The following is a 23,044-nucleotide window of genomic DNA, read 5'->3' on the forward strand; positions in this document are numbered from 1 at the left end:
CAATCGAAATTTTTAGATAGCTATTTTGTTCAGCGTAGTTGATTTCAAGATAGAAAATATATTATTTAGGAGGACACTCCCCCACAACCCTCAGGGCAAGGGTTTAAGTTATGCCCTGGTGGCATACAATGTTTTTTATAGAAGGCGTTTTCGTAGAAACTTATAAACAGGCTCATTTAATTGGAAAATTAAAGGGATAGTGCCTTTTTTAATAGTCTAAAGGGATTGGAGGGCAACTAGCCCCCCTCCCCGACGCCCATCATTTCCCCAAAAACATCCAAATAAAAATTTGAGACGGCCATTTTGTGCAGCATAGTTGATTTCCTGATAGAAAATATTTTTTGTGGAGGACAATCCCCAACAGCCCTCGGGGCAACGGTTTTAAGTTATGCCCTGGGGGCATATAAGGTTTTTATAGAAGGCGTCGTCGTAGAAACTTCAAAAAGAGCTCATTCGATTGGAAATTCAAAGGGCCAGTGCCCTTTTTAATAGTCGCAAGGACTTGGAGGGCAACTAGACCCCCCCCACGCCCATCATTTCCCCAAACACATCCAATCAAAATTTTGCGATGGCCATTTTGTTCAGCGTAGTTGATTTCCTGATAGAAAATATGTTTTAAGGAGGAAACTCCCCCACAACCCTCAGGGCAAGGACTATAAGTTATGCCCTGGGGGCATATAAGGTTTTTATTGAAATCTTTGTCGTAGAAACTTTAAAAAGGGCTCATTCGATTTGAAATTCAAAGGGATAGTACCCTTTTTAATAGACGAAATTGATTTGAGGGCAACTAGCCCCCCCGCCCCTCCCCACGCCCATCAAATCCCCAAACACATCGAATCAAAATTTTGAGACAGCCGTTTTGTTCAGCGTAGTTGATTTCCAGATAGAAAATATTGTTTTTAGGAGGACACTTCCCCACAACCCTCGGGGCAAGGGTTTTAAGTTATGCCCTGGTGGCATATAAAGTTTTTATAGAAGGCGTTTTCGTAGAAACTTCAAAAAACATTTGATTGGAAATTAAAATGGCTAGTGCCCTTTTTAAGTGTCGAAAGTGGTTTGAGGGCAACTACCCCCCCCCCCCCCCCCACGCCCATCAATTTCCCAAACACATCCAATCCAAATTTTGAGATAGCCATTTTGTTCAGCGTAGTTGATTTCCAGATTGAAAATATGTTTTTGAAGAGGCCACTCCCCCACAACCCTCAGGGCAAGGGTTTTATGTTATGCCCTGGGGGCATATAAGGTTTTTATAGAAGGTGTTGTCGCAGAAACTTCAAAACAGGCCTCATTTGATTGGAAATTCGAAGGGCTAGTACCCTTTTTAATAGTCGAAAGTGTTTGGAGGGCAACTAGCCCCCCCCCCCCCACGCCCATCATTCCCTCAAACACATCCAATCGAAATTTTTAGATAGCTATTTTGTTCAGCGTAGTTGATTTCAAGATAGAAAATATATTATTTAGGAGGACACTCCCCCACAACCCTCAGGGCAAGGGTTTAAATTATGCCCTGGGGGCATAGAAGGTTTTTATAGAAGGCGTTGTCGTACTAACTTCAAAAAAGGCTCATTCGATTGGAAATTCAAAGGGCTAGTGCCCTTTTTAATAGTCGAAAGTGATTGGAGGGCAACCAGCCCCCCTCCCCCACCCCCATTATTCCCCCAAACACATCCAAAAAAAAATTTGAGACGGCCATTTTGTGCAGCATAGTTGATTTCCTGATAGAAAATTTTTTTTTGAGGAGGACACTCCCCCAAAACCCTCGGCGCAAGGGTTTTAAGTTATGCCCTGGGAGTATAAAAGGTTTTTATAGAAGGCGTTGTCGTAGAAACTTCAAAAAAAGCTCATTCGATTGGAAATTCAAAGGGCTAGTGCCCTTTTTAATACTCGCAAGGACTTGGAGGGCAACTAGACCCCCCCCCCCACGCCCATCATTTCCCCAAACACATCCAATCAAAATTTGGAGATTGCCATTCTGTTCAGCGTAGTTGATTTCCTGATAGAAAATATGTTTTAAGGAGGAAAATCCCCCACAACCCTCAGGGCAAGGACTATAAGTTATGCCCTGGGGGCATATAAGGTTTTTATTGAAATCTTTGTCGTAGAAACTTTAAAAAGGGCTCATTCGATTTGAAATTCAAAGGGATAATACCCTTTTTAGTGGACGAAATTGATTTGAGGGCAACTAGCCCCCCCCCCCCCCACGCCCATCAATTCTCCAAACACATCCAATCAAAATTTTGAGACAGCCATTTTGTTCAGCGTAGTTGATTTTCAGATAGAAAATATTGTTTTTAGGAGGACACTTCCCCACAACCCTCGGGGCAAGGGTTTTAAGTTATTCCCTGGTGGCATATAAAGTTTTTATAGAAGGCGTTGTCGTAGAAACTTCAAAAAATATTCGATTCGAAATTAAAATGGCTAGTGCCCTTTTTTAATAGTCGAAAGTGGTTAGAGGGCAACTAGCCCCCCCCCCCTTCCCACACCCATCATTTCCCCAAACACATCCAATCCAAATTTTGAGATAGCCATTTTGTTCAGCGTAGTTGATTTCCAGATTGAAAATGTGTTTTTGAGGAGGACACTCCCCCACAACCCTCAGGGCAAGGGTTTTAAGATATGCCCTGGGGGCATATAAGGTTTTTATAGAAGGCGTTGTCGTAGAAACTTCAAAACAGGCTCACTCGATTGGACATTCTTAAGGCTAGTACTCTTTTTAATGGTCGAAAGTTATTTGAGGGCAACTAGCCCCCCCCCCCCCCCACGCCCATCATTCCCTCAAACACATCCAATCGAAATTTTGAGACAGCCATTTTGTTCAGCGTAGTTGATTTCCAGATAAAAATATATTATTTAGGAGGACACTCCCCCACAACCCTCAGGGCAAGGGTGTTTAAGTTATGCCCTGGAGGCATATAAGGTTTTTATAGAAGGCGTTGTCATAGAAACTTCAAAAAAGGCTCATTCGATTGGAAATTCAAAGGGCTAGTGCCCTTTTTAATAGTCTAAAGTGATTGGAGGGCAAATAGCCCCCCCCCCTTCTCCACGCCCATAATTTCCCTAAACACATCCAATTAAAATTTTGAGACGGCCATTTTGTTCAGCGTAGTTGATTTCCAGATAGAAAATATGTTTTGGAGGAGGACACTCCCCCACAACCCTCGGGACAAGGGTTTTAAGTTATACCCTGGGAGTATATAAGGTTTTTAAAGAAGGCGTTGTCGTAGAAACTTCAGAAAAGGCTCATTCGATTGAAAATTCAAAGGGCTAGTGCCCTTTTTAATACTCGAAAGGACTTGGAGGGCAACTAGACCATCCCCCCACGCCCATCATTTCCCCAAATACATCCAATCAAAATTTTGATATGGCGATTTTGTTCAGCGTAGTTGATTTCCAGATAGAATAACATGTTTTTAGGAGGACACTCCCCCACAACCTTCAGGGCAAGGACTATAAGTTATGCCCTGGGGGCATAGAAGGTTTTTATTGAAATATTTATCGTAGAAACTTAAAAAAGGGCTGATTCGATTTAAAATTCAAAGGGCTAGTACATTTTTTAATAGATGCAATTGATTTGAGGGCAACTAGCCCCCCCCCACGCCCATCAATTCCCCAAACACATCCAATCAAAATTTTGAGACAGCCGTTTTGTTCAGCGTAGTTGATTTCCTGATAGAAAATATTGTTTTTAGGAGGACACTTCCCCCCAACCCTCGGGGCAAGGGTTTTAAGTTATGCCCTAGTGGCATATAAAGTTTTTATAGAAGGCATTGTCGTAGAAACTTCAAAAAACATTCGATTGGAAATTAAAATGGCTAGTGCACTTTTTAATAGTCGAAAGTGGTTAGAGGGCGACTAGCCCCCCCCCCCCTCCCCCCACGCCCATCATTTCCCCAAACACATCCAATCAAAATTTTGAGATAGCCATTGTTTTTGAGGAAGACACTGCCCCACAACCCTCAGTGCAATGGTTTTAAGTTATGCCCTGGGGGCATATAAGATTTTTATAGAAGGCGTTGTCGTAGAAACTTCAAAACAGGCTCACTCGATTGGAAATTCAAAAGGCTAGTACCCTTTTTAATAGTCGAAAGTGATTGGAGGGCAACTAGCCCCCCCCCCCCCCCACGTCCATCATTCCCTCAAACACATTCAATCGAAATTTTGAGATAGCCATTTTGTTCAGCGTAGTTGATTTCCAGATAGAAAAAATATTATTGAGGAGGACACTCCCCCAAAACCCTCAGGGCAAGGGTTTAATTTATGCCCTGGGGGCATATAAGGTTTTTATAGAAGGCGTTGTCGTAGAAACTTCAAAAAAGGCTCACTCGATTGGAAATTCAAAGGGCTAGTGCCCTTTTTAATAGTCGAAAGTGATTGGAGGGCAACTAGCCCCCCCCCCCCCCAACGCCCATCATTTCCCCAAACACATCCAATTAAAATTTTGAGACGGCCATTTTGTTCAGCATAGTTGATTTCCTGATAGAAAATATTTTTTTGAGGAGGACACTCCCCCACAACCCTCGGGACAAGGGTTTTAAGTTATACCCTGGGGGCATATAAGGTTTTTATAGAAGGCGTTGTCATAGAAACTTCAAAAAAGGCTAATTTGATTGGAAATTCAAAGGGCTAGTGCCCTTTTTAATACTCGAAAGGACTTGGAGGGCAACTAGACCCCCCCCCCCCCGCCCACGCCCATCATTTCCCCAAACACATCCAATCAAAATTTTGAGATGGCCATTTTGTTCAGTGTAGTTGATTTCCAGATAGAAAATATGTTTTAAGGAGGACACTCCCCCACAACCCTCAGGGCAAGGACTATAAATTATGCCCTGGGGGCATATAAGGTTTTTATTGAAATCTTTGTCGTAGAAACTTTAAAAAGGGCTCATTCGATTTGAAATTCAAAGGGATAGTACCCTTTTTAATAGACGAAATTGATTTGAGGGCAACTAGCCCCCCCCCCCCCCACGCCCATCAATTCTCCAAACACATCCAATCAAAATTTTGAGACAGCCGTTTTGTTCAGCGTAGTTGATTTCCAGATAGAAAATATTCTTTTTAGGAGGACACATCCCCACAGCCCTCAGGGCAAGGGTTTTAAGTTATGCCCTGCGGGCATATAAGGTTTTTAAAGAAGGTGTTGTCGTATAAACTTCAAAAAAGCTCATTCTATTGAAATTTATAAGGGCTTTTGCACTCTTTAATATTATAAAATTATTGAAGGGAAACTATCCTCCCCCCCCCCCCCAATCATTCCCCCAAACGAATCCAAAACAAATTTTGAGATAGCCATTTTGTTCAGCGTATTTGATTTCCAGATAGAAAATATATTTTTGAGGAGGACACTTACCCACAACCCTCAGGGCAAGGACTATAAGTTATGCCCTGGGGGCATGTAAGGTTTTTATTGAAATCTTTGTCGTAGAAACTTGAAAAAGGGCTCATTCGATTTGAAATTCAAAGGGGTACTATCCCTTTGAATAGTCGAAAGTGTTTTGAGGGCAACTAACCCCCCACTCACGGCCACCTTTTCCCCAAACACATCCAATCAAAATTTTTAGATAGATATTTTATTCAACGTAGTTGACAGTTTTGGAAATTAGGTCTTTAAGGATGAGAACCCCTCCCCCCACAGCCCTCAGGGCAAGGGTTGTAAGTTATGCCCTGGGGCATATAAAGTTTTTATTGACAGCGTTGTCGTAGAAACTTCAAAAAGGCTCATTCAATTGGAAATTGAAAGGGCTAGTGCCTTTTTTAATAGTTAAAAGTGATTAGATAGCGACCCCTCTTACTAATGAATTACTAACACCCCTCTCACGCCCACCATTTTCCAAAACACATCCAATCAAAGTTTTGAGATATCCATTTTGTTCAACGTAGATGAACGTTCTGGAAATTAGGTCTTTTAGGATGATAACCCACTCAGAGCCCTCAGTGCAAGGGTTGTAAGTTATGCCCTGGGGGCATATAAGGTTTATATAGAAAGTGGTTGTATAAATCATAGGCAGCAGGATCGCGCTGCCTAAGTTAAGAACGGGGACTAAGTAAAGAGGAGGACACTCCCTCAAAACCCTCAGGGCAAGGGTTTTAAGTTATGCCCTGGAGGCACATAAGAACGATGTTGGCACAATGTATTATTTATTAATTTTTTCCTTTAGAGCAGTTGCTGAAGGTATATTAGGGGAGAAAGCTAGAGCTGCAGCTAAGAATATTAGTGAAAAAGCTTTATGTTTAATAGAAAGGAGAAGTGACGTGTCTAAGAATTCTCTAAGTGATAGGTCATATGAAAACATAGGGACTGAAAACAAAGTGGAAAAAGCATTAAAATATTAGTTAAGGAGGTGTGAGCCGATGGCAATGTAAAAAACTGCCGAGGGTCTGGAAGATACAGCTAGACTGCATAATAGTAAAATATTGTACTGGCATGTTAACAAATTGAGAGGGAGTAGTCAATCCAGACTATGACCAGTTAAAGATAGGAATGGGGCCGCAATTAGCGATAAAGAAAAAACTAAAGAGAGATGGGTGGAACGTTTGGAGAATTTGCTAAACCGAGATAGAGTTGCAGGAAAATATATAGAGGAAAATGAAAAAGTTTGTGGTACCTTGGATGTGAAGGAAGATTTGTTTTGTGAGGAGGAATTAGCGACAGTACTAAAAAAATTAAAAGGATTAAAAAATAATAAGGTTCTTAAGTTTCTTAAATATGATGGCTCTGAGGTTAGAAATAAGTTACTGAAGATTATGAATATGATTTTTGAAAAAGGGGAAAAGGGGAAAACCTTAATTAAGCCACTTTACAAGAAAGGTGATAAAAGTGAGTGTGGTAATTATCGAGGCATTAGTCTGGTCTCTGTAGGTAGTAAATTACTTAGTAATATCATACTTCTTAGACTTAGAGATGCCGTAGACAAAGTTTTAAGAGAAGAACAGTGCGGTTTTAGAAAAGGTAGAGGATGTATCGACCAAATTTTCACTCTTAGGCTAATAATTGAGAAGTGCCTGAGTTTTCAAAGACCTTTGGTCTTCAGTTTTATAGATTATAAGCAAGCGTTCGATTCTGTTGATAGAAGAGCTTCAGTAAAGGTTTTATCCTTGTAGGGTATACCAGACAAATACATTAAAGTGATTAGTGCTATGTACGAGATAAGGAGCGCAGGAAAGGCAATGGGAGACCACGGAATCAAATGGGGAGAAAAAAGTCTCCTGGTCTTAGATTATGCTGATGATTTAAGCATCCTAGATGAAAGTGTGAGCAAAATGAATGACGTTTTAGAGGTTTTGCGAGTACAGGGTGCTAGAATTGGTTTGAAAATTAATGTTAAGAAGACTAAGTCACAAAGGCTAGGAATAAGTGAAGATGGAATGGTGAAGTTGGGTAATGAAAAGATTGATCAGGTGGGCTGCTCACTTACCTTCGTATTATCATTAGTAAAGACGGTGGGAGGAGTGAAGATGTTAAAAGTAGAATAGCCAAGGCTCAGGTTTTTTTTTTTCACAGTTAAAAAAAATTTGAAAGAATAGGAAGATAATAATGCGAAAAAAGATTAGAATATTGGAAGCTACAGTGATGACGTTGGTCAAATATGGCTCTGAAGCATGGACGCTCCGAAAAGTAGATAAAGATTTGCTGGATGTTTTCCGGAGAATTTACTTACGGATTGATCTGGGTACCCGGATGACTGATCGTATTTCAAACAGTAGGACACACGAAATATTTGGCTCGATACTACTCTCTAGGGCTATATGAAGGAGAATTTGAGATGACTAGGCCCCGTTGTGCAGATGACCGATGACAGATTACCGAAGATTTTCCTTTTCTGCCAACCGTCTAGGGCTAAACGGAAAGCAGTTCGTCCTCGTCTGAGGTGAGAGGACGTCATAATGAAATATTTAAAGGAAATGGGGACTTCGTGGGTGGGTGTAAAAAGGGAGGCATTGAATAGATTGGGGTGGAGGAGGAGCGTGCGTAGCTGTGTTGGCCTCAGGCGGCTTGTTGCTGCGGTGAGTTGTTAGTAGTAGTAGTAGTTTAGAGCAGGGCACTTCGTATCGAAGAAGTTGTCGTAGAACCTTCGAAAAGTGCTCATTCAATTGGAAATTGGAGTGGCTTGTGCCCTTTTTATATTCGAAAGTGATTGGAAGACGACTAACACCCCTCTCACGCCCAGCCTTTCCCCAAACACATCCACTCAAAATTTTGAGATAGCCATGTTGTTTAACGTAGTTGAAAGTTCTGGAAATTTCCTCTATCGTAAGAATTTCTGAAAGACTTGTCTTCCTAAGACCTGTAAGAGAAATATAGTAATATGTATAAAGCTTTAAAAATATCCTGACCAAACTCTAAAATAATATTAACCTTAATCATAATAAATAATTTATTTCTTAACCACCTACAAAAGGGAAAAAATATGGAATACAATAAGAAAGAAAACAAAAACTACAATTCGACAAATTAAATTATTAAACAAAAACCACAAAAATAAAAATTCGTCAAAAGAGTTAGACGATTGTTAAGATCAAGACAAATTGGCATATAATCAATTTATTTTGAAATTAAAACAATTCCAACCTATTGATATTTATTTGTAAAGGTGGAGTATTTCATTTCTTTCTTACTTTTATTTATTTATTTATTTTTTTATAATCCTATTTTGGGGGACGGGGATAAAAGTGAAATGTAGTATACCTCTATTTTTATACCCTGGTATATTTTGGAATGCTCAATTTTTATATATAAATTTAATAAATTGAATTTTTTGATGAAGTTTTTTTTTTCTTTGTTAAGAAAAGATTAGGTGACGTTAGATAAATTATGAGATATTTTTAAAGAAAATTTGAAGGTCCCCGAAAGGAGAGGAGGTGTGATTTAAAAAAAAATCCATGGAGAGAATACATATCTGTAGCTAGGCCTCGACTAACTAATCTCTGATTCAGAAAGGATTATGCTAAATAAGTAAAAAATTTACAACAGCAATAACAATTTGTCTTGTAAATTTGCCAGAATAACGTAGAAAAATCGTAGAAACTCGAGTATAGCTTTATTAATGCTTCCTTAATAAGCTGCCCTAAAACACGGTAAGTGTGCTGACAAATCAAACCTGAAATGAATTTGGACTGTTTAGTCTCGTTAGAATATCTGGAAATAATACATTCCCAGATAGTAATAACAATCTGTCTTGGCCCTCTTTACGTCCCCTTTCTTCAGAAGCATTTAATCCCCAGAATAAAATAACACAGAAGTATCGTAGAAACTCGAGTAACAATTTTGTCAGTACTTGCTGCCAGAAATGCCCACAGTTTCCAACAATTTTAGAATGCCCCAGTTCACGTTTATTCTTAATTTCTTGAATTTCTTGAAAACGAAAAGAGCTTAGAAAACTGTAAACGGAAATTCATAGCCATCGAAAAGATGTGACTTGTGCTATGCAGAATTAGCTACAATGGCAAGGGATGGATGAAACCAGTACCAACAAAAATTAGATATTCTTAGATTATATTTTGTTGAGTTATAATTTTTTCTTAGATATAATTTTTGTTGAGTACCAACAAAAATTAGATTAGATAGGCCTATGTGATAAAATTTAACAATAATCCAGTGTTTGCAAATAAAGCGGTGACAGATCGGACCGAATCAAACTAAATTTCCCTCAGTTTGGTTAGTGAGAAGTAGCATAAGCTTAATATGATAAGTCCTAAGCTTAATATGACCTGTAAGCTGAATATGACGTATAAGCAGCATAAGCTTAATATGATACATCAGCATAAGCTTAATATGATATGTCCTGAGCTTAATATGACGCATAAGTAGCAGAAGCTTAATATGATAATATGATACATCAGAATAAGCTTCATATGATTCGTCCATGAATGCCTAAAGGCAAGAAGGTCGTGTAACCAGATAAGACTTTCCCAGTAGAAGCATTAAATCTATAAGGAAAGGAACTCCGCACTTCATTGGTTTTAAATAAAAACAACAAGTTTATTCAATTTAAAGTAAGGAGCAACGTTAAAACTCAAAATGAATAGAAATTATTCCATATATGAAGGGGATGCCCCCCTCCTCAATACCTTGCTTATCACGCTAAAGTTTTTGCCACTTTTAAGAAAGCTTCATATTCCGGTTAAACGGCCGTTGTGTTTCAGGAGCTGTTCTTCAAAAATTGGGACAAACAGTCACACTTTAGCGTAAAGAGCAAGGTACTGAGGAGGGGGGCAACCCCTTCATATGCGGAATAATTCCTGTTCGTTTGGGTTTTTATGTTAATCCTTACTTTCAATTGAATAAATTTCTCCGTTTATCACTCCTAGCTGAACTTGCTTTAAGTTCTTATGTCACTTAGCGCCTTAACAATTCTTGACATCTGCCAGTGATTAGATAGGACTTTTTTTATTTGTTCAAGTATTATCACAATATTCTTCGTTATTGTTTCTTTTCTCTGTTTCTTGTTCCTTTGTGATGTAGTATGATTTATAGTTTTTAAATTTCAAGTTCAGGTTGTAGTTTTATTTTTGTGTTTTGATCCAAGCTTCTTTTATTTATAAATTGTTTCCTTACAGCTTTTTGACTCACGTTGTTTTGATTTTAAAATTTTTTACTTGAAAAGCGCATTCGGCTATTTTTTTTAACTTGTGATTGTCGTTTACCAATGAAGGAATATCTTAACTCATAAGTAATGATGTAAGGACTGCTTTATTGTTGGTTTCACTTTTGCTCGTTTCTTATTATGAGTTTAGTTTTAGTTTTTATATTTAATTGGAGATAGCTTTTAGATAAATAGCCAAAATGTCCAATTAGTTTTTTTTTTCAATTCGCTGTCGATAGATTATACTTTTTGTTCTTTGTATAAATACTTAAAGTTGTTCTATTATCATATTTTCCAGAGGCAGTTCCTATGGAAGGGGCTCTTTCGATTTGAAATTGGAAGCGCTAGTGCCGTTTTTACGAGTCAAAAGTGATCAGAGGGTAACGAGCCCCTTCGCCCACGCCCTTTTTTCGCCAAATGCATCAAATAAAAATTTTGACATAGCCATTTTGTTAAAATAGTTCAAATATTGGTGGTCGTATAAACTTCAGAGAGGACTTATTTGATTGAAAGTTGAATGTTCTAGTTCCCTTTTTTAAAGTTAAAATTGATCGGAGGGTAAGTAGCCCCCCCCCCCCTTTCTCACGCCGTTTTCACCCCAAATGCAGCTGATTCATAATTTTGAGATAGCCATTTTGTTAAAAATAGTTCAAAGATCAGATAACAAAAAATCAGGGTCGACACACCCCTCAGAGCCCGGGGCAAGTATAAATTGGAAGTTCTAGTTCCATTTTTTGGAGTCAAAAGTGATGAGAGGGCAACTAGTCCACCACAACCTCTTTTCCTCAAATTTATGCGATTGAATTTGAGATAGCCAGTTAGTTCATACTAGACTAAAGGTAATATAACAAAAACTTCAGGGTTGACACAACCCTCAGAGCCCGGGGGCAAGGGTTGCAACTTATGCCCCGAGGGAATATAAGGTTTTTATGGAAGGGGTGGTCGTATAAAGTTCGGATGTGTCTCATTTGATTGGAAATCGAAAGTTCTAGTTCTCTTTTCAGAATCAGAAGTGGCTAGAAGGTAACTAACCACCCCCCATGCCCTCTTTTCCCCACATGTATCCGATCGAATGTTTGAGATGACGATTTTGTTCAAAATAGACCACAGATCATATAAAAAAACTCAGGGTTGACACAACCCCCCCCCCCCAGAGCCAAAGGGAAAGTGTTGTGAGAAAACTCAGGGGCATATAAGGCCTTTATGAAAGGGTTGGTCGTATAAACATCGGGGGGGGGGGGCTCATTTGATTAGAAATGGAAAGTTCTAGTTCCATTTTTAAGTAAAAATGATTGGAGGGCAACTGCCCCCCCCCCTCCTCCTCCACCTTTACCCCTAAATGAATTCAATTGAAATTTTGAGATAAGATTTTGCCCAAAATAGTCCATGTATTATTTAACAGTGCCTTTTGGTTGGCAGAGCCTCCCGGAGCCGAGGGGGGGGCACATAATTTTTATGGAAGGGGTGGTCGTATAAACGTTGCAGGAGACTCATTTGATTGGGAATTGAAAATTTTAGTTCCCTGTTTTTAAAAGTCAAAAGTGATCAGAGGGTAACAGGCCCCCACGCCCTCTTTCCCCCTAATGCATCCGATTGAAAGTTTGAGATAGCGATTTTGTTCAAAATAGTCCAAAGATTGTAAAAAAATGCCTTTGGGGTTGATACAACCCCTAGAGCCCGGGGATAAGGATTCTAAGTTATGCCCCGAGGGTATATAAGGTTTTGAAAGAAAAGTTGGCCGTATAAACTTTGGAGGAGGCTCAGTTGATTGGAAATCAGAAGTTCTGTTTCGCTTTTAAAGAGTCAAAAATGATTGGAGGGCAACTACCCCTTCCCCCCCTTCCTCCTCATCCTTTACCCCTAAATGAATTCAATCGAAGTTTTGAGATAGGATTTTGTTCAAAATAGTCCATGTATTATTTAACAATGCCCTTGGGGTTGGCAGAGCCCCCCGGAACCGGGGGGTGGGCACATAATTTTTTATGGAAGGGGTGGTCGCATAAACTTTGCAGGAGGCTCATTTGATTGGGAATTGAAAATTCTAGTTCCCTGTTTTTAGAGTCAAAAGTGATCAGAGGGTAACAGGCCTCCCACGCCCTCTTTTCCCCTAATGCATCCGATTGAAAGTTTGAGATAGCGACTTTGTTCAAAATAGTACAAAGATTATATAACAATGCCTTTGGGGTTGATACAACCCCCAGAGCCCGGGGACAAGGGTTGTAAGCTACGCCCCGAGGGTATATTAGGTTTTGAAGGAAAATTTGGCCGTATAAACTTTAGAGGAGGCTCAGTTGATTGGAAATCAGAAGTACTGTTTCGCTTTTAAAGAGTCAAAAGTTATCGGAGGGCAAATTCCCCCCCCCCCTCACGCCCTCTTTTCCGATTTAACTTGTGAGATAACCATTTGGTTCCAAACAGTCCAAAGATCAAATGAAAATGTTTTCGGGGCTGACAAAATCCCCAGAGCCCGGGTGCGAGGGTTGTAAGTTATACCTCAGAGATATATCAGGTTTTCTATAGAAGTAGAGGTCGTATAAACTTTGGAGGAATCTTATTTGATTAGAAATTGAAAGTTCTCATTCCTTTTTAAGAGTCAAAAGGGATCGGAGGACAAATACCCCAACCCCACGCCCTCTTTTCCGATTTAACTTCGTGAGATAACCATTTTGTTCCAAACAGTCCAAAGATCAAATGAAAATGTTTTCGGGGCTGACAAAATCCCCAGAGCCCGGGTGCGAGGGTTGTAAGGTACACCTAAGAGATATATCAGGTTTTCTATGGAAGTAGAGGTCGTATTAACTGTGGAGGAAACTTATTTGATTAGAATTTGAAAGTTCTCATTCCTTTTTAAGAGTCAAAAGGAATCAGAGGGTAACTACACCGCTCTCCCCTCCCGTGCCTCCCTTTTCCCAAATGCATCCGATCGAAATTTTGAAATTGCGCATTTGTTCAAAATTGTCCAAAGATCCTATAGCAATGCCTTCGGGCATTGCTATCATATATCAACCCCGCAGAGCCCGGAGGTATTTTCTATTAGTTATAACAGGGGGCATATAAGGTTTTTATGGAAGGAATGGTCATGTAAACCTCGGACAGGCTCAGTTGAGTTTAAATTGAAAGTTCTAGCTCCATTTTAAAAGTCAAGAACAATAGGACAGCAACCAGTCTCCCTCCCTACACGTCCTTTTATCCTAAATGCATCCGATCAAAACTTTGAGTTACCCATGTTGTGAAAAATAGTCCATATATTAAAGAACAATGGCTTCGAGTTTGAAAACCCTCTAGCCCCCTTGGAAAGGGCTATAAGTTATGCTAATTCCCCGTCGTTAGCATATAAAGTTTTTATGGAAGATGTGATCGTATAAACTTTGAAGAAGAATCATTTGATTTGAAATAGAAATTTCTGGTGCCCTTTTTAAGAGTCGAAAATGAACAGACGGTAACCTGTCCCCCCCCCCTCCTGCCTTTTTTCCCCCTAATGCATCCGATCAAAATTTTGAAATACCTATTTTGCTCCAAAGTTCAAATAACTATAACTTAAAGATTGAAAAATCCCCCATCGCTTATTAATATTGAAGGAGGCTCATTCGATTGGACATTGAAACTCCTAGTTCTTTTGAGAGTCAAACGTGATCAAAGGACGACCAGCTCCCCCCCCCCCCCCTCGTCCCTTTCTCCCTAATGGCATCCGGTCATTTTGTTCAAAATAGTCCAAAGGCTAAATAGCTATATTTTCGAGGTTAACCCGCCCCCCCCCAGCCCGAGGAAAAAAACTGCAAGTTATGCTAGTGGCTTATTGTTACTTTTATACTTTCTTTACTTTGCTACTTTAATACTAGTTTTGGTACTTTGATAAAAATTTGATGTTAAAAAAGAAATTTGAATTTTAAATAGGGAATTTTGAAAAAATTGAAATTTTGGCAATTAAAAACGAATAAAAATTAATAAAAAAAAAAAATTCCTGAAAAGAAGTTTCTCAAAGAAAAGTAAAGATAATGTTATACTTAAGATCAGCAGAAATGAAAACCTATAACAATTTAAACACAAAACGACCAAAAATCACTGTTAAAGAATAAATGAAACTCAAAACGAAAAGAAATTAAATAAACAATCATGGCAAACAAACATACAACAGGTACTAATGTAAGTGAATAACTAAATCTTAAAACGAGTAAAACTTAATTTGAATACGCAAAGCAAGCTTAAAACGAACAAAAATTACTGCAAACAAGAGTTTGGCTACTGCCCCGTTTCCCTAACTGTAAAAATATAAAGCCTATCGCGTCATTTATTTAAATGACTTATTTATAATTAGACTGAATATTCTAATCGGGATTTTTGTAAATATTTACTGTAGACAAGGTGTAAGCTAATCGTATCTTATTTATCATACTTGTTGATGGCTTATCTGGCATTTATTTCTTCTTTAAGCGTTTACATTGTAGAAACTTAAATATTAAACACTCTACATTTTTATGAAAAAATCGATCTTAATGTTCGTATGCATGCGCTCTTCAAACACCGAAAGAAAGAACGCTATAGCTTTGAACTAAGCATGATAAGCATTGTGGTACCCTATACATGTCGCATATTTCAGACATTGTGAGTTTTTTCGTTCACCAAATTGGTAAAAAAAAAGCCGTAATTTCGTGGACAGGTTGACGTTATTGATATACCATCTCAAATAAGCAGTCAATGAGAATTTGATTTTATTAACGAGATAAAATCATTTAAGGTTTTCATGGTTTTGATAAAATCATTTAACCTTAAATCGACATTTAAGCTTTTCATGGAAGGGATAATTGTAAAGACTTTAGAGGGGCCCATTTGGTTGAAAATTGGAAGTTCTGGTTCCCTTTTAAGAGTAAAAAGTGATGGAAGACAACTAGGAGCCTCGCTTTAATCAGCAGTCATTTTCATTTTTAACAATGGCAGGTATAGCAAACATACCTGCCATTGACTTTTCTTTTACCAAGCGTTTTTTTACAGCCCAATGTGTCCTTCACAATCCCATCCTATACACCTCCAAGAAGCACTTGGTAAAAAAAAACGCCTTTTTAACAAGTGGACATGAAATTTCTGCGTACCCCCAAGGGGTACACGTACCATAGTCTGAGAACCGCTGGTCTATAAGATATATCCGTGAGAAGGAGGGATTTTTCTATGGAGGTAGAACCAGATTTCCTGTAATAATTTAAAAAACAATCAGAAATTAAATAAAAAATAGTTTTTTTCAGCTGAAAGTAAGAAGCAATATTAAAACCGAAAACGAACGGAAATTACTACATATTAGAGGGGGTTGCCCCCTCCTCAACATATTGCTCTACGCTAAAGTTTGAATTTAGTCCCAATTCTTTAAGAACGACCCATGAAACACAAGGTTCGTTTAATTAGAACAATAAGAAGCTTTTTTTTAAAGTACAAAAAAACTTTAAAGCCAAAACTAGGCAAAGCAATTGCCCACATGTTAATAAAATTAGTGTCAATTAAACTCCCACGCATTTTTCCTCAAAAATAAAACAAACGTCGTTAGGTTAGGTAAAACTTCGTTAAGTAAAACGTTTTTTTTTTTAATTAGAAAAACGTCGAATTCTAATTCTTCCTGCTAGGCCAACGTTGTCCAGATTTAAAAGTAATTGATAGTCTTTTAAAGACATTCTTCATTGTTCGATTAGGTTTTAAAGCCTTGATACGTAAAGCACTTAACCCCCCCCCCCCACGCTATTGTTTGATAAGCTTTCAAAATTTCGATATGTGAAGCACCTGATCGTATCCCTTTTTCTTGATTATTAAAAAAATACTTTCCGAAAAAAAAGTTTTTCAAAGAAAAGTAAAGGCCATATTAAACTTAAAATCAGCAGAAATAAAAACCTATAATATTCAAAACGAGCGTTTAATAAATTCTCAAAACAAGCGTTAATCTACAAAAGTTTCTAGGTTGAAAGGTGGTGTGTTTTACGCTCATATTGATTGAATACAATCATTTACTGTTTGAAAAACGCTACAGCTGTCAGTCCTTGAGTTATTGATGTTTGTGCGTTTTACGTTGTTTTACACTATTGATGGTGGTGCGTTTTACGCTCATATTGATTGAATACAATCATTTACTGTTTGAAAAACGCTACATCTTTCAGTCCTTGAGTTATTGATGTTTGTGCGTTTTGCGTTGTTTTACACTATTGATGGTGGTGTGTTTTACGCTCATATTGATTGAATACAATCATTTACTGTTTGAAAAACGCTACATCTTTCAGTCCTTGAGTTATTGATGTTTGTGCGTTTTACGTTGTTTTACACTATTGATGGTGGTGAGTTTTACGCTCATATTGATTGAATACAATCATTTACTGTTTGAAAAACGCTACATCTTTCAGTCCTTGAGTTATTTATGTTTGTGGGTTTTACGTTGTTTTACACTATTGATGGTGGTGTGTTTTACGCTCATATTGATTGAATACAATCATTTACTGTTTGAAAAACGCTACATCTTTCAGTCCTTGAGTTATTGATGTTTGTGCGTTTTACGTTGTTTTACACTATTGATGGTGGTGTGTTTTACGCTCATATTGATTGAATACAATCATTTACTGTTTGAAATACACTACATCTTTCAGTCCATGAGTTATTTATGTTTGTGAGTTTTACGTTGTTATACTCTATTGTTGGTGGTGTGTTTTACGCTCATATAGATTGTTTAAAATCATTTACTGTTTGAAAATCTCTACATATTTCAGTCCTTGAGTTATTTATGTTTGTGCGTTTTAAGTTGTTTTACAATATTGAGGGTGGTGCGTTTTACGCTCATATTGATTGAATACAATCATTTACTGTTTGAAAAACGCTACATCTTTCAGTCCTGGAGTTATTGATGTTTGTGCGTTTTACGTTGTTTTACACTATTGATGGTGGTGCGTTTTACGCTCATATTGATTGAATACTATCATTTACTGTTTGAAAAACGCTACATCTTTCAGTCCTTGAGTTATTGATGTTTGTGCGTTTTTCGTTGTTTTACACTATTGATGGTGGTGTGTTTTACGCTCATATTGATTGAATACAATCATTTACTGTTTGAAAAAAGCTACATCTTTCAGTCCTTGAGTTATTTATGTTTGTGCGTTTTACGTTGTTTTACACTATTGATGGTGGTGAGTTTTACGCTCATATTGATTGAATACAATCATTTACTGTTTGAAAAACGCTACATCTTTCAGTCCTTGAGTTATTGATGTTTGTGCGTTTTGCGTTGTTTTACACTATTGATGGTGGTGTGTTTTACGCTCATCTTGATTTAATACAATCATTTACTGTTTGAAAAACGCTACATCTTTCAGTCCTTGAGTTATTGATGTTTGTGCGTTTTTCGTTGTTTTACACTATTGATGGTGGTGTGTTTTACGCTCATATTGATTGAATACAATCATTTACTGTTTGAAAAACGCTACATCTTTCAGTCCTTGAGTTATTGATGTTTGTGCGTTTTGCGTTGTTTTACACTATTGATGGTGGTGTGTTTTACGCTCATATTGATTGAATACAATCATTTACTGTTTGAAAAACGCTACATCTTTCAGTCCTTGAGTTATTGATGTTTGTGCGTTTTTCGTTGTTTTACACTATTGATGGTGGTGCGTTTTACGCTCATATTGATTGAATACAATCATTTACTGTTTGAAAAACGCTACATCTGTCAGTCCTTGAGTTATTGATGTTTGTGCGTTTTACGTTGTTTTACACTATTGATGGTGGTGCGTTTTACGCTCATATTGATTGAATACAATCATTTACTGTTTGAAAAACGCTACATCTTTCAGTCCTTGAGTTATTGATGTTTGTGCGTTTTTCGTTGTTTTACACTATTGATGGTGGTGTGTTTTACGCTCATATTGATTGAATACAATCATTTACTGTTTGAAAAACGCTACATCTTTCAGTCCTTGATTTATTTTTTTTTGTGCGTTTTACGTTGTTTTACACTATTGATGGTGGTGCGTTTTACGCTCATATTGATTGAATACAATCATTTACTGTTTGAAAAACGCTACATCTTTCAGTCCTTGAGTTATTGATGTTTGTGCGTTTTGCGTTGTTTTACACTATTGATGGTGGTGTGTTTTACGCTCATATTGATTGAATACAATCATTTACTGTTTGAAAAACGCTACATCTGTCAGTCCTTGAGTTATTGATGTTTGTGCGTTTTACGTTGTTTTACACTATTGATGGTGGTGCGTTTTACGCTCATATTGATTGAATACAATCATTTACTGTTTGAAAAACGCTACATCTTTCAGTCCTTGAGTTATTTATGTTTGTGCGTTTTACGTTGTTTAACACTATTGATGGTGGTGCGTTTTACGCTCATATTGATTGAATACAATCATTTACTGTTTGAAAAACGCTACATCTGTCAGTCCTTGAGTTATTGATGTTTGTGCGTTTTACGTTGTTTTACACTATTGATGGTGGTGAGTTTTACGCTCATATTGATTGAATACAATCATTTACTGTTTGAAAAACGCTACATCTTTCAGTCCTTGAGTTATTGATGTTTGTGCGTTTTACTTTGTTTTACACTATTGATGGTGGTGCGTTTTACGCTCATATTGATTGAATACAATCATTTACTGTTTGAAAAACGCTACATCTTTCAGTCCTTGAGTTATTGATGTTTGTGCGTTTTACGTTGTTTTACACTATTGATGGTGGTGTGTTTTACGCTCATATTGATTGAATACAGTCATTTACTGTTTGAAAAACTCTACATCTTTCAGTCCTTGAGTTATTGATGTTTGTGCGTTTTTCGTTGTTTTACACTATTGATGGTGGTGCGTTTTACGCTCATATTGATTGAATACAATCATTTACTGTTTGAAAAACGCTACATCTTTCAGTCCTTGAGTTATTGATGTTTGTGCGTTTTACGTTGTTTTACACTATTGATGGTGGTGTGTTTTACGCTCATATTGATTGAATACAATCATTTACTGTTTGAAAAACACTACATCTTTCAGTCCTTGAGTTATTGATGTTTGTGCGTTTTTCGTTGTTTTACACTATTGATGGTGGTGAGTTTTACGCTCATATTGATTGAAAACAATCATTTACTGTTTGAAAAACGATACATCTTTCAGTCCTTGAGTTATTGATGTTTGTGCGTTTTACGTTGTTTTACACTATTGATGGTGGTGCGTTTTACGCTCATATTGATTTAATACAATCATTTACTGTTTGAAAAACGCTACATCTTTCAGTCCTTGAGTTATTGATGTTTGTGCGTTTTACGTTGTTTTACACTATTGATGGTGGTGAGTTTTACGCTCATATTGATTGAATACAATCATTTACTGTTTGAAAAAAGCTACATCTTTCAGTCCTTGAGTTATTGATGTTTGTGCGTTTTACGTTGTTTTACACTATTGATGGTGGTGTGTTTTACGCTCATATTGATTGAATACAATCATTTACTGTTTGAAAAACACTACATCTTTCAGTCCTTGAGTTATTGATGTTTGTGCGTTTTACGTTGTTTTACACTATTGATGGTGGTGCGTTTTACGCTCATATTGATTGAATACAATCATTTACTGTTTGAAAAACGCTACATCTTTCAGTCCTTGAGTTATTTATGTTTGTGCGTTTTACGTTGTTTTACACTATTGATGGTGGTGTGTTTTACGCTCATATTGAGTGAATACAAACATTTACTGTTTGAAAAACGCTACATCTTTCAGTCCTTGAGTTATTGATGTTTGTGCGTTTTACGTTGTTTTACACTATTGATGGTGGTGTGTTTTACGATCATATTGATTGAATACAATCATTTACTGTTTGAAAAACACTACATCTTTCAGTCCTTGAGTTATTGATGTTTTAATCTACAAAAAGCTTTGTAGTACGTTGTATTTAAACTCAATATAGTCGCATTTGGATCTATTTGAGCTATAATACTAGCACCGCTCTATGAAGGCTCGCTTATTCCTGTCGATTTTTCAGCATTTTCGACTTTTATCTGGCTCCCTGTTTGGCAGTGTTTACTCTCTGATTGTTTCAAATTTATTTTTTTATTTTTGCGTCTTATTAAGACATTGTATTGTAACTGTTTTATTTCTTTAGGGCAGTGGGACAGAGCAAAGTTCTAAAACTTCCAAATAGCGATGCAGTCCTGAATTGTCCAGCATGTTTCACTTTATTGTGTCTCGATTGTCAGAGGTAAGTAAAGAGACAAACCTGTACAATAAATTATTTTTTTATTCATGGTGTTTTCGTTGGTAGTTATAGATATCCGTTAAGGAATATGCAGTGGAATTGTGGAGGGGGGGGATCACTAACATATTGTAAAACAGAGAAATTATGGAAAGGTAATAGGTTACAATAAAATTATCCTAAAAATATAAAAAATCTAACTTGGGCAATACTAGGAGCTCCCTGTATGTATCTCTCTATTTATATATAATTATATGTAAACTTTGATGGGTAAGACTAAACTTGATGAAACTTGTATATTTGAAATCAACATAAAAATATGATTCTTTTGAAATATCTTTTGGTATCAAAATTCCGTTTTTTAGAGTTACGGTTACTATTGAGCCGGGTCGCTCCTTACTTACAGTTCGTTACCACGAACTGCTTGATATGGCTCTTTACTTTTCTTTTGAAAACTTTTTTTGGAACTTTTTTTTTTAATTAATGACAAAAAATTATGTCATCTCAATTTTGATTAAATGTTTTTTTTTGTCCATAGTTGTTTCATAGTCATATTTTTTCAGGCATTTGGTATATTTGCTACTGAACAGGGGGAAGAGTCCTTAACTAGTTATCAGTGTGGATGCTTGCTTATCGGGAGTATACGAAAAACGGTCCAGTGTGATGCATTAAAATATGGTTTTTAGGCCTTAATTTTCTGTGACCGCTCGTTTCGATTCCTTTCCTTTCTGCCTATTTTACCGTGTGTGTCGTTGTACTTATACGTTTTTTGCCAACTTTGTGCACTATTTTGCGTTTCTTTGCAACTTCAGTTTCAAAAATTCAGTTATCAGGCCTTAATTTTTTAAATTCTTCTGTCGCCATTTCTGGCTGATTGTAGAGGTTGGCCTTTTGTTCTCTGATTCTGTCTGTTATTTTTATATACCCTTTGACATTGCTTCATTTTTCTTTACCTGCTCCAGCTTTAGTCGCTTATATTGATTTCTTTTTATTTACTTGACTTCTATTGTTCTCTTTGTTTTTGTTTTTTAATGTTGACTTTATCAATATTTCAGGCACGATATTTATGAGACACAATATCGAGCAATGTTCGTATCGAATTGCAGTGTCGATGCGTCGCAAGTACTCAAATTGCACCCAAAGATTTCCAACAAAAGAAAAGCCAAAAAATTTGGAAGAGGGAAAATTGGAAAACCTGAGGAAGGGTAAGCTTTTAAATTAAACCCCTTTTTGGTTATCCAATATACAGTTTATGAAACCATTTGGGTAAGTACAAAAAAAATGCATTTAAATGGTCAGTACCTTATATACATTTGTGTACACGTGTGGAATCCGTGTTTTGTGGCCAATACCCCTGCAGACGCTCTAAATCCATTGAAATTTGTTAAAAACTTCTCTTTACCCCCCCCCCCCCCCTCCCGCAAGTTTCAACTTCCTTTTAATCTTTTCTTATGACCTCTTCACACACCATTTTGGTTCGACCTGCTCTTCATTTGGCCCCTAATAGATACCCAAAAACTACAATCTTTGGCAGTCTGGCAACTTTTATTTGTAAAAATTTACCTACCTATCTTAATCTTTAAATGTAGCCATAGAACTTGGGATTGAGCTAAATTCTTCTTAAAGCTTGCTGCATTATATATAGTCACTCAACAGTCAGAAGCCGTCTGACTGACCGTATTTCAAACAGTAAGCTATATGAAAAATGTGTTTCTATCCCGTTTTCTATGGCTATAATGAGATAAAGATTGAGGTGGCTAGGACACGTTCTGCGGATGAAGGATGGCAGATTGCCATGGATCGTCCTTTTTGGCCAACCATTCAGGGTCAAACGAATCTGAATAGGGTGGAAGGATGTTGTGAGGAAAAATTAGTGGAAACGGGAACTTCTTGGGAGGGTATAAAAAGGGAAGCTTTGGATAGATTGGGATGAAGGAGGAGTGTTTGTTGGTGTGTTGGCCTCAGCCGGCCTGGTGCTGCAGTGAATTATTAGTAGTAGCATTAATAAATGTACATATCAAATTATCTGCACACTAGAAAACAATTAACATATTCTTCTCAGACTTTTGAAGCTCCCAAGTCTCAGATAATCCAAAACTAGACTCTTTGAAAAATTTATTCTTTTCTGAGCATACAATTAACAGAATTTTCACGAAAAGGGGATAACAAGAATTTAAAGTTTGCTTAGTCAATTGATTTTTATGTACGCTTGAAAGAAACGGATTTAAATAGGAAGGAAATTGTGACGAAAATAAGGA

At 37.3% G+C, this 23,044-nt stretch overlaps 1 protein-coding gene across 2 annotated transcripts in view; it reads left to right on the forward strand.

Annotated features, from left to right (window-relative positions):
* Window positions 1–23,044, forward strand: part of LOC148949824 (E2F-associated phosphoprotein-like) — a 93,716-nt gene that overhangs the window by 55,173 nt on the left and 15,499 nt on the right. For both annotated transcript variants that reach the window (XM_089093115.1, XM_089093114.1), the window contains exons 6-7: window positions 20,697–20,792; window positions 21,842–21,991. In XM_089093115.1, coding sequence (XP_088949241.1) covers window positions 20,697–20,792; window positions 21,842–21,991 — 246 coding nt within the window. The remainder of the gene's footprint in view (window positions 1–20,696; window positions 20,793–21,841; window positions 21,992–23,044) is intronic.

This window comes from Artemia sp. Qi Xiang Cuo, chromosome 8 (assembly GCF_049724085.1).
Source record: "Artemia sp. Qi Xiang Cuo chromosome 8, ASM4972408v1, whole genome shotgun sequence".
NCBI lineage: Eukaryota > Metazoa > Arthropoda > Branchiopoda > Anostraca > Artemiidae > Artemia > Artemia sp. Qi Xiang Cuo.